At 35.6% G+C, this 11,937-nt stretch overlaps 1 protein-coding gene across 2 annotated transcripts in view; it reads right to left on the bottom strand.

Annotated features, from left to right (window-relative positions):
- Positions 1-134: 134 nt before the first annotated feature.
- Positions 135-11,937, bottom strand: part of cdkn2a/b (cyclin-dependent kinase inhibitor 2A/B (p15, inhibits CDK4)) — a 12,456-nt gene continuing 653 nt past the window's right edge. For both annotated transcript variants that reach the window (XM_060873281.1, XM_060873280.1), the window contains one exon: positions 135-700. In XM_060873281.1, the coding sequence (XP_060729264.1) occupies positions 449-700 (252 nt within the window). In that variant the 3' untranslated portion in view covers positions 135-448. The remainder of the gene's footprint in view (positions 701-11,937) is intronic.

Genomic DNA, 11,937 nt, shown 5'->3' with positions numbered 1-11,937 from the left:
TTCACTTGATGAGAAATAAGTCAGACAATAAAATGTACATTAACATCAGATTTATATGTAGATATCACACACACACACACACACACATACACAATCAGCACAGCAGAATTAACACATCTGAATGAATACAAACGTTATATTTAGATTGTTATTTGTGTATTTATTTAAACACTGTCACATTTTATTAATTTTAATTTAGTAATTCATATTTCAGTGTTCCAGCACAGAAACATTAATAATCAGATCTATGGTACAGCTTAATATTAAACATACACATGAGTAAAGTTTATTAAAGTAGAAAAAAGATGTAAAGTGTCTCAGTGTCAGTGTCATCATGTGTATAAGGCATTTATAAACATTATTAAATGTTATTAAAGGTTGATAAATCATTGGAACAGCAGTGAATATATATTGTGTGTGTGTGTGTGTGTGTGTGAGCGGTGAAAGATTAGAGGGTGTGTAAGTACTTGGCGATGTGGGCGTGGCCAGCCTGCAGTGCGTGCTGGGCAGGGCTCCACCCCCTGTAGTCCAGTGCAGTGACGTCAGCTCCAGCTCTGACTAACAGCTCTACAGTTTTGAGGAAACCCTCGCGTGCGGCATCGTGCAGCGGCGTCGCTCCCGTACTCACATCCACCACATTCGGGTTCGCACCATGTGATAGCAGGAGCCTGGCCATGTGCTCACTACCCATCATCATCACCTACACACACAGCAGTAAATCTTTATTAATGAATTTGTAAAACAAAAACAGCATTTTAGTATAAAACAGGGTTCCCGGGGGGTCTTAAAAAGTCTTGAAAGCATTGAATTTATTAATTTGGAAATAATACCTTAAAAAGTCTTGAATTTTGATGTTTGGGTCTTAAAAATTGTGCTGTATGTAACTTCTCCATATTGTAATTTTCCTCAAAAGTTTCATTTGTCAACCACGATTATTAAATGAAGTAGTATAAAAGAGTGGCGGAACCAATAATTGAGAACACAACGCAGCCCCGGGTCACCGTACAAAATACTGCGAACACGCGATGCCTTCAGTAAAGGAAGATCACGCGCTACGACACCACAGCCATAGACTACAACACAACATAGCAAGCAAAGGAGAAGCGCGAGAAATCAATGAAAATCTCAGCATTCCACAGGAAAGGTTGACTGAGGTAGTGTTAATTTCGTCAGACGAGACGAGACGAAATATATTCGTCAACAACCTAAAATCTCTCTTCATTTTCGTCTACAATTGTCTCTGCTTTTTCATAAGCTGTTACGCCTTTAAAATATTCAGCACGAGTTCGCGGCTTCGCTGTTGCTCAAGTTACAGGTCCGTGAAGCGGATCCCGCTTATTATATTGCTACCTACCAAATAAATCCATAATTTGAATTTGATGATTTAAAAAGGAGTTTATTGATTTAAAAACGATTGTATTGCTTCCTCTAAAGAAAATATTGCGCTCAGTCTCTACGGTTAGAATCCTGTGTGTCCATGGCAACGCTCTGTTTTTCATGGCAATGGTGTGTTATAGTTCGCAGCGGTCTGTTATCAAGAAATAAAATAGTGTGTGCATAGAAAGAATTCGTCCACACGCCGCTCAAAAAAATAAATTAATAAATAAATAAAATCTCCTGAGCGCAAGTCCACACCTGGTCTAGTCAGGCTTTTTGTGTTAAATTATATTTCCTGTCGCTGCGCAGGCTCTTTTATTGTACATGACAGCTTATGTCCCGATGACCGGTCTTTGCATTACGATTAAAAGCAGCATCAATAAAGTAAAAAATGTGATGTGCAGTCAAGGTCGAGTGTATGCACTGTTTAAACGTGTTCTCAACTTCTCACTGATACTTTTGTGATTCGCGGAGTTTTGACATGTTTTATAGCCTTGATATTGTTTCTTATTCAAAAGTGGTGACAGAAAAAAATCAGCACCCCCAACCTGAAACCTCTTCCCACCCCCCTGTCACAATCACATCATAATCAAAATTAATAATTAGGCTTAAAAGCAAATGTATATGTAAGGGAATCAAGTTTAACAATTACTTGTAATATTGCTCCAAATATTTGATGTTTTGATCTTAGGCTTTTCATTAAGTTATTTATTTCCACTATAACACTTGTGTTCCTGATATTATTGCATTTAATGAGGCCTCGTTGTATTTATTCTTACAATAGATTCCAGATGTGGTCAAGCTACAATTTTTTGACTAAAACTAGACTAAAATTAGAAGACTTTTAGTCGACTAAAACTTGACTAAGATACCTTGAGTTTTCTTTTGACTAAAACTAGACTAAAATGACGACACTTTTAGTCGACTAAAACTTGACTAACAAAAAAAGATATGTGAATGACTAAATATGACTAAAACTAACAAGGACATTTGGCACAAGACTAAGACTAAAGTCTTTACGTTAGCTAGCTACCAATTTCATTCTGAGGTTATGGGGAAATGTAAATTTAATGAAGCGTGGCTGGATAAAAACTCTTTTCATCATTGGTTAAAACCAGTGGACAACAACGTTTTTGAGGCCTTTTGCACCATATGCAAAAAAAGGATTCAGCTAGGTACAATGGGAATGAAGGCATTAGAGTCTCATGCCAAGTCGTCCAAGCACATTAACGCTCTCAATGGACAAAAACAAACTCCTTCCATCGCCTGCGTGTTTCAACCAACTAATGTTAGCCAGCTATCTGCTAATGTGCCTGAAGTGGCAACAGGATCTAATGTTAGCCAGCTTGCTGTTAGCGCTGCAGACCCTCCAGCTATGGCCGCAACTAGAGTGGATCTGCGCACAGCTTTTGGGTCCACACCAACACTGACCTGATCTCCAGGTCCAACCTCTTGCGGAGAGGCCATAAGGAGAAGTTGACGGAACTGGCTGTCCTTGATAAAGACATTGCTGCCCTGAGTGAAGAGCTAAGGAGTTGACTGTGTTTCTTAATTTAATTTAATTTATTGTTGAGTTCTGATTTTCGATGTTTATTGTTCAGGGGTCTATCAGTTCCCCATATTCCCAGCATGGAATAAGTAGCTAGCTCATGTTAAAAAACAACTTAACATTGTTCAGCAAACTTTCTTGTGGCCTACTGAAATTTTTTTATTTTTCACACTGCTTGGCTTATCTTTTACCCATTCCACATTTGAAAAATAAATGAACACAATTTCAAGGATTTTGTTTTTCTTTGCTGGTAGGGACGTGAAATAGGTATTAATTTTTTTATATAAATGGTCTTAAAAGGGTCTTAAAAAGACTTGAATTTAACTTGAAGAAACCTGTAGGAACCCTGATAAAAGCCCGTAGTCGAGGTGATCGAGGAGCAAAGATAGGCATGTAATTATTTATAAAAATAACAGTTCACAAAAATTTGAACAAAAATCCATTCAGAAATGTTAGAAAGTGAGAATTTATCAGCTAATGCATCGAGCTCGCAGCATTCTTAAAGACTCCTCTCACACTGCCCATGGACTGTTCGTCCCTCTTACCTCCAGTAGGTAGTCGTCTTACTGAACTCTGTCTCCCAGTGACCGTCCATCTCTGTTTATTATGTCAAAATAACACCGTGTATATAGCACCCAACCTGTATATCTGGTATATCTCTCTTCCTGATAGTGTTCGGGGCTCAGACACACTTTCCCAGTTTAAATGTAGATTAAAAACTCATCTCTTTAGTCAGACGTACACATAATACATCCCATAATATTGTGCTCTAATATATCTGACCAAATGCACATTATCATCTAGTGCTTGTTAATATTATGACGTTAATCCTCTCCACTGCTTCTCTCTTTCTACCATCTCGAGGCATCCAGACATTGTACCAGCTCAGATTGTCTTCTGTGTGATGAAGATTTTGGACCTTCACTGAGAAGAGGCCGACTCTGTGAGAATCCTGAGACATCTAGAGATCTACCAGCTCCAGTTAAACTCTGCTATACTAAAGAGGAGATGTGAACTCCATGTGGTCTTTTACATCAACACAACATTTATCAGACTGTATATTTATAATAACACCCCCAGTGTCACCCATATGAGGATGAGGTTCCCCTTTGAGTCTGGTTCCTCTCAAGGTTTCTTCCTTTACCATCTAAGGGAGTTTTTCTTCCCCACAGTCACCTGAGTCACCTCAGACTTGCTCATTGGGGATAAATACAAACACATTTAAATATATCTAATATTAATCTTGAACTTTGTATTATATTAATCTTTATATTATTCTTTATATTAACCCTTTGTTCTATGTTTATGTTCTGTAAAGCTGCTTTGTGACAATGTCTAATTGTAAAAAGCGCTATACAAATAAATTGAATTGAGTTGATACGGTAATCATACTGTAAATATTGTAAATAATGTACTCATACTGTATATGCTGTACATCTTGCACTTGCTGCTTATTGCATTTCTGGTTAGATGCTAAACTGCATTTTGTTGCCTTGTACTTGTACATGTGTAATGACAATAAAGTCTAATCTAATCAAATGGAAATCTAATCTAATCTAAATAAATTCCATAAGTATGTGACCAATACACACCATGTGTGTTTACACTTCATCTAAGAATCCGTTAGATTTAAAGTAGTTTAAGGTTGCTGTGATGTGATTTAAATGTGAAATAGTATAGAATAGACGTTTTTCCAGGTTAGGTTTTGCGGGGATTTTCCCTTGGGTTTAACTGAAAGATAAAGTAATAATAATATAAAATAAATCTTCAATAATGTTGTAATTTGCCTATGTAACCACTAGGGGCTGAGCTGTATTGTGGAGATCAATTGACACAAACATCTAGCGATGTGAGACACACAGCTCTGAGCGTGTGTGTGTGTGTGTGTGTGTGTGTGTGTGTGTGTGTGTGTTATAAAGCACATCGAGTCATTCCCAGCCTGCCTCCAGATTCCTCATTTCTTATTCAAACGTGTTACAGAACCTTCAGCTTTAGGATTCTCAGAGAGAGGAATTAGATATGAAAACAGAAAAAAAAACTGTAGGTCAGATATAATCATCTGATGAAGAGCACCATTAAGAACAGAACCAGTTTCACACCTGGTAAATAAACAGAATGTGTTTAATACAGAAAATGATGCTCGCCACAGAACTTCAGACCAAATAAAGGTGTTGTTATAGATAATAATGTTATACAGTAAGTGTAATGAAATCTCTGTAAATGCTGTTGGTATCAGAGCAAAGAAACATTATATGAATTTATAATGACCTGAAGTTACTGTGGATATTATAAAAATACTTTTTAGCCCATAGCAATATACTGTAATACTACTACTAGCACTACTACTACTACTACTACTACTACTACTACTACTAATAATAATAATAATAATAATAATAATAATAATAATATGATGATGATGATGATGATGATGATGATGACGATGAAATTAAACAAGGATCTATTCTTCAGACATTTCACATTAAGACGTTATTTTACTGGTGGGAAATCAACTCTTATTTGATGTCATTATTTAATTTCACCATTTAATATGAAACCTTTTTATGAAACAAACTGCTATATTAAGTACTTAAATAGCTTAAGGAATATATAATGAATATTAATAAGTAGATATAATACACAGTGTCACTGTGAACATTGCAGGAATACACACTGTGTTTATTCATATTAAAAAGAAGTTAAATAAAAATGTTAAGGCTTATGTCAAGTTTAATTTCATAATTTTACTGAGATCCACATAAACATCCACCATCTTAAACTTGACATTTAATATTATTATATAACTTCTAAAACCATCTGAAAGTAAAAGAATGTGAACAAGTTCAAAGTGTTCCTCATGATGAATTACTGGCAATAGGAATAAGATCAATCCTGTGAGCTACAGCAGATACATCATAGAATTTATATGCTACAAAATATGTCACCCGAGTCTTCAGCGTTTCACACTGGCAGGAGATTGTAACAGAAAGGAATTAAAAATGAAGATAAATAAAGAACTGAAAATGTCCTGAAACCATTTTGAGATCATTTTGAGTCATCATGTAAGCACTGCGTACTCTGTTTCAAACTGACTGTAATGGTTTATTTGTATGGCTTCATGTACACATAAATATCACAAACACACAAATGTAGAGTTGTTCCTAATACAGTGGTCAGGGAATGTATACTGTGATCATAAAATATATAGTACAAAAAAATGCTGAATACTTTATTTATTTTTTTAGCATTTTGTTATTGCAAAAAATAATTTTTTAGCATTAAATTATTGCCTAATCAGTAAAATTTATGGAAAAAAATGAATAGCACTAATTTAAAAACAAAAACATTGTATTACTGACATTATACAGGTTGTGAAATATAATACAGCTCTATAATTATGAATATATTTAATTACTTTGTGATAACAATATTTTTATTAATTATGTAAAGTTTTTGTTTCTCAAAAAAATTCACAATTTTAATATATATAGAAACAATAATCTACATTTTAGACAGTTAAATATACCAAAAAAAAATATTTACTAAATAAATATTTATTAACTAACTAATTTTAAACAACTTTAAAACTTTAATTTTTAAATAAGAATTTATAATGAATGAATTTGAATCAAATGAATAGAAGTCAAATGAATTTATTAATTTATCTCTTTAATGAATAGATATAATGCTGAGTTACAAGCAACATTATTACTGAGCAGAAATTTTAATAAGGTGTTTAAATAAAATTATTTACTGATAGATAATAAATTCTATAATTAACCTGTTCATGATGCCAGGTGTGTAAAAATGGGTTTGATTTTTAGAATTACAAAGACATCTTTCTGTCATGTGTTAATAAACAAAAGCAATTTTTTAAGAGTTTAAAATTTAGTAGTTGATAAGAATATAAGTAATAATTTTAATTATTTTAATAATTTTAGTGTTAATGTACAAACTTTTATTTATTGTAACAGAAAGTTACACTGAGTTGAAAAGTCTTTATACAGAGACACTCTGTTACTGTGTATTAGTGTGTGTGTGTGTGTGTGTGTTTGTGTGTGTGTGTGTGTGTGTGTTAGTGACTACAGTATTACTCTGTGTGTTACTGTGTTTTTAAATGAATCCATCACTAACATTTATACATTTGTTTGGTATTTTATTTGTGTGTGTGTGTGTGTGTGTGTGTGTGTGTGTGTGTGTGTGTGTGTTTAATGTGTCAGTTTATTCTGATAAAAAGTTCACTTCCATTTTCGTTTATGTAAAGTAATTATAAACTGATTATAACTTACAGATAAAGATAAAGACTTTATAAAGTCCATCGCGATGTGATAATGCAACCTTCCATCAGTCTATCAGCTCTTACAGTTTAATTACAGCTTAATCAACAGTGTTTAAATTCCTCATTTAATGTAGAAATATTCATTTCCTGTTTTCATTCATTTTGGATTTTTAATGAGGTCAGTGTGGGTTAGAGATCAGAGCAGGATTATAGTTTAATCCAACAACAGCGGATAATTAATCCAATAAATGTCTTTTTTAATTTACAATAACCTGAATTTAGTGTGGATATTATACACTTTTAACTTTCAAAATACTTTTTAGCCCATAGCAATATAATAATAATAATAATAATAATAATAATAATAATAATAATAATAATAATATGATGATGATGATGACGATGATGATGACGATGAAATTACACAAGGATCTATCCATCCATCCATCCATCTTCTACCGCTTATCCGGGGCCGGGTCGCGGGGGCAGCAGTCTTAGCAGGGACGCCCAGGCTTCCCTCTCCCCAGTCACTTCTTCCAGCTCTTCTGGGGGAATACCGAGGCGTTCCCAAGCCAGCCGAGAGACATAGTCCCTCCAACGTGTCCTAGGTCTTCCCCGGGGCCTCCTCCCAGTTGGACATGCCCGGAACACCTCCCCAGGGAGGCATCCAGGAGGCATCCGGAACAGATGCCCGAGCCACCTCAGCTGACTCCTCTCGATGTGGAGGAGCAGTGGCTCTACTCTGAGCTCCTCCCGAGTGACCGAGCTCCTCACCCTATGTCTAAGGGAGCGCCCAGCCACTTTGCGGAGGAAACTCATTTTGGCCGCCTGTATCCGGGATCTTGTCCTTTCGGTCATGACCCAAAGCTCAAGACCATAGGTGATGGTAGGAACGTAGATTCCTACACCTTGCGGCTCAGCTCTTTATTCACCACAACAGACCGGTATATCAACCACATCACTGCAGAAGATCCACCGATCCACCTGTTGATCTCCCGCTCCATCCTTCCCTCACTCGTAAACAAGACCCCAAGATACTTAAACTCCTCCACTTGAGGCAGGAGCTCTCCACCAACCTGAAGGGGGCAAGCCACCCTTTTCCGGCTGAGAACTATGGCCTCGGACTTGGAGGTGCTGATTCTCATCCCCGCCACTTCACACTCGGCTGCAAACCATCCCAGTGCATGGTGAAGGTCCTGATTTGAGGAAGCCAACAGGACAACATCATTTGCAAAAAGCAGAGACAAAATCCCGTGGTCCCCAACTCAGACTCCCTCCGGCCCCAGACTGCGCCTAGAAATCCTGTCCATATAAATAATGAACAGGACCGGTGACAAAGGGCAGCCCTGCCGGAGTCCAACATGCACCGGGAACAAGTCTGACTTACTGCCGGCAATGCGAACCAAACTCCTGCTCCGGTCATATAGGGACCGGACAGCCCTTATCAGAGGGCTCCGGACCCCATACTCCCAGAGCAACCCCCACAGGTCACCATGAGGGACACAGTCGAATGCCTTCTCCAGATCCACAAAGCACATGTGGACTGCTTGGGCAAACTTCCATGAACCCTCCAGTAACCTGGCGAGGGTATAGAGATGGTCCAGTGTTCCACGACCAGGACAAAACCCGCATTGTTCCTCCTGAATCGGAGGTTCGACTATCGGCCGAATTCTCCTCTCCAGTACCCTGGCATAGACTTTTCCGGGGAGGCTGAGGAGTGTGATCCCCCTGTAGTTGGAACACACCCTCCTCCTTATTAAACAGAGGGACCACAACCCCAGTCTGCCAGTCCAGAGGCACTGTCCTCAGCTGCCACGCGATGTTGCAGAGGCATGTCAACCAAGACATCCCCACAACATCCAGAGACTTGAGGTACTCAGGGCGGATCTCATCCACCCCCAGTGCCTTGCCACTGACGAGCTTCTAAACTACCTCAGTGACCTCAGCTTGGGGGATCGACAAGTCCACAACCAAGCCCTCGGCCTCTGCTTCCTCAGTGGAAGACATGTCAGTGGGGTTGAGGAGAACCTCGAAGTACTCCTTCCACCGTCCGAGGATGTCCCCAGTCGAAGTCAGCAGATTCCCACTCCCACTGTAAACAGTGTGAGCAGGGCACTGCTATCCCCCTCCTGAGGCACCAGATGGTTTGCCAGAATTTCTTCGAGGCCGACCAATAGTCCTTCTCCATGGTCTCACCGAACTCCTGCCAGACCCGAGGTTTTGCCTCCGCAACCACCTGGGCTGAAGCTCGCTTGGCCCTCCTTAAACTTGACATTTAAATATTATTATAAAACTTCTAAAACCTACTGAAAGTAAAAGAATGTGAACAAGTTCAAAGTGTTCCTCATGATGAATTACTGGCAATAGGAATAAGATAAATCCTGTGAGCTACAGCAGATACATCATAGAATTTATATGCTACAAAATATGTCCACATATTTAAATACATATAAAAGAAATAAGTTCTTAATAAATCTCAATGTAATTAAATATTTTCACCCGAGTCTTAAGTGTTTCACACTGGCAGGAGATCATAACAGAAAGGAATGAAAAATGAAGATAAATAAAGAACTGAAAATGTCCTGAAACCATTTTGAGATCATTTTGAGTCATCATGTAAGCACTGCGTACTCTGTTTCAAACTGACTGTAATGGTTTATTTGTATGGCTTCATGTACACATAAATATCACAAACACACAAATGTAGAGTTGTTCCTAATACAGTGGTCAGGGAATGTATACTGTGATCATAAAATATGTAGTACAAAAAAAATGCTGAATACTTTATTTATTTTTTTAGCATTTTTGCATTAAATTATTGCCTAATCAGTAGAATTTATGGAAAAAAAATTAATAGCATTAATTTAAAAACAAAAACATTTTATTACTGACATTATACAGGTTGTGAAATATAATACAGCTCTATAATTATGAATATATTTAATTACTTTGTGATAACAATATTTTTATTAATTATGTAAAGTTTTTGTTTCTCAAAAAAATTCACAATTTTAATATATATAGAAACAATAATCTACATTTTAGACAGTTACATTTACCTAAAATATATATTTAGTAAATAAATATTTATTTACTAACTAATTTTAAACAACTTTAAAACTAAATGAATTTATAATGAATGAATTTGAATCAAATGAATAGAAGTCAAATTAATTTATTAATTTATCTCTTTAATGAATAGATATAATGCTGAGTTACAAGCAACATTATTACTGAGTAGAAATTTTAATAAGGTGTTTAAATAAAATTATTTACTGATAGATAATAAATTCTATAATTAACCTGTTCAAATGGATTTGATTTTTAGAATTACAAAGACATCTTTCTGTTATGTGTTAATAGACAAAAGCAATTTTTTAAGAGTGTAAAATTTAGTAGTTGATAAGAATATAAGTAATAATTTTATTTATTTTAATAATTTTAGTGTTAATGTACAAACTTTTATTTATTGTAACAGAAAGTTACACCGAGCTGAAAAGTCTTTATACAGAGACACTCTGTTACTTTGTATTTGTGTGTGTGTGTGTGTGTGTGTGTGTGTTAGTGACTACAGTATTACTCTGTGTGTTACTGTGTTTTTACATGAATCCATCACTAACATTTATACATTTGTTTGGTATTTTATTTGTGTGTGTGTGTGTGTGTGTGTGTGTGTTTAATGTGTCAGTTTATTCTGATAAAAAGTTCACTTCCATTTTCGTTTATGTAAAGTAATTATAAACTGATTATAACTTACAGATAAAGACTTTATAAAGTCCATCGCGATGTGATAATGCAACCTTCCATCAGTCTATCAGCTCTTACAGTTTAATTACAGCTTAATCAAGAGTGTTTAAATTCCTCATTTAATGTAGAAATATTCATTTCCTGTTTTCATTCATTTTAGATTTTTATTTGATTCTTATTTGATATCATTATTTAATTTCAACATTTAATATGAAACCTTTTTTATGAAACAATCTGCCATATTAAGTACTTAAATAGCTTTAGGAATATATAATTAATATTAATAAGTAGATATAATATTATTTACTGATAGATAATAAATTCTATAATTAACCTGTTCATGATGCCTGGTGTGTAAAAATGGGTTTGATTTTTAGAATTACAAAGACATCTTTCTGTCATGTGTTAAAAAACACCAGCAATTTTTTAAGAGTGTAAAATTTAGTAGTTGATAAGAATAAAGTAATAATTTTATTTAATTTAATAATTTTTGTGTAAATGTACAAACTTTAATTTATTGTAACAGAAAGTTACACCGAGTTGAAAAGTTTTTATACAGAGACACTCTGTTACTGTGTGTGTGTGTGTGTGTGTGTGTGTGTGTGTGTGTCTGTGTGTGTGTCTGTGTGTGTTAGTGAGTATTACTCTGTGTGTTACTGTGTTTTTACATGAATCCATCACTAACATTTATACACATGTATTTGTTTGGTATTTGTGTGTGTGTGTGTGTGTGTGTGTGTGTGTGTGTGTGTGTGTGTGTGTGTGTGTGTTTAATGTGTCAGTTTATTCTGATGAAAAGTTCACTTTCATTTTCGTTTATGTAAAGTAATTATAAACTGATTATAACTTACAAATAAAGATAAAGACTTTATAAAGTCCATCGCGATGTGATAATGCAACCTTCCATCAGTCTTCCATTATTTTAGCATTTAATGAGGTCAGTGTGGGTTAGAGATCAGAGCAGGATTATAGTTTAATCCAACAT

Source organism: Tachysurus vachellii, chromosome 6 (genome assembly GCF_030014155.1).
Source record: "Tachysurus vachellii isolate PV-2020 chromosome 6, HZAU_Pvac_v1, whole genome shotgun sequence".
Lineage (NCBI taxonomy): Eukaryota > Metazoa > Chordata > Actinopteri > Siluriformes > Bagridae > Tachysurus > Tachysurus vachellii.
The sequence above is the reverse complement of the archived record's forward strand: the minus strand, read 5'-3'. Positions and strand labels throughout refer to the sequence as shown.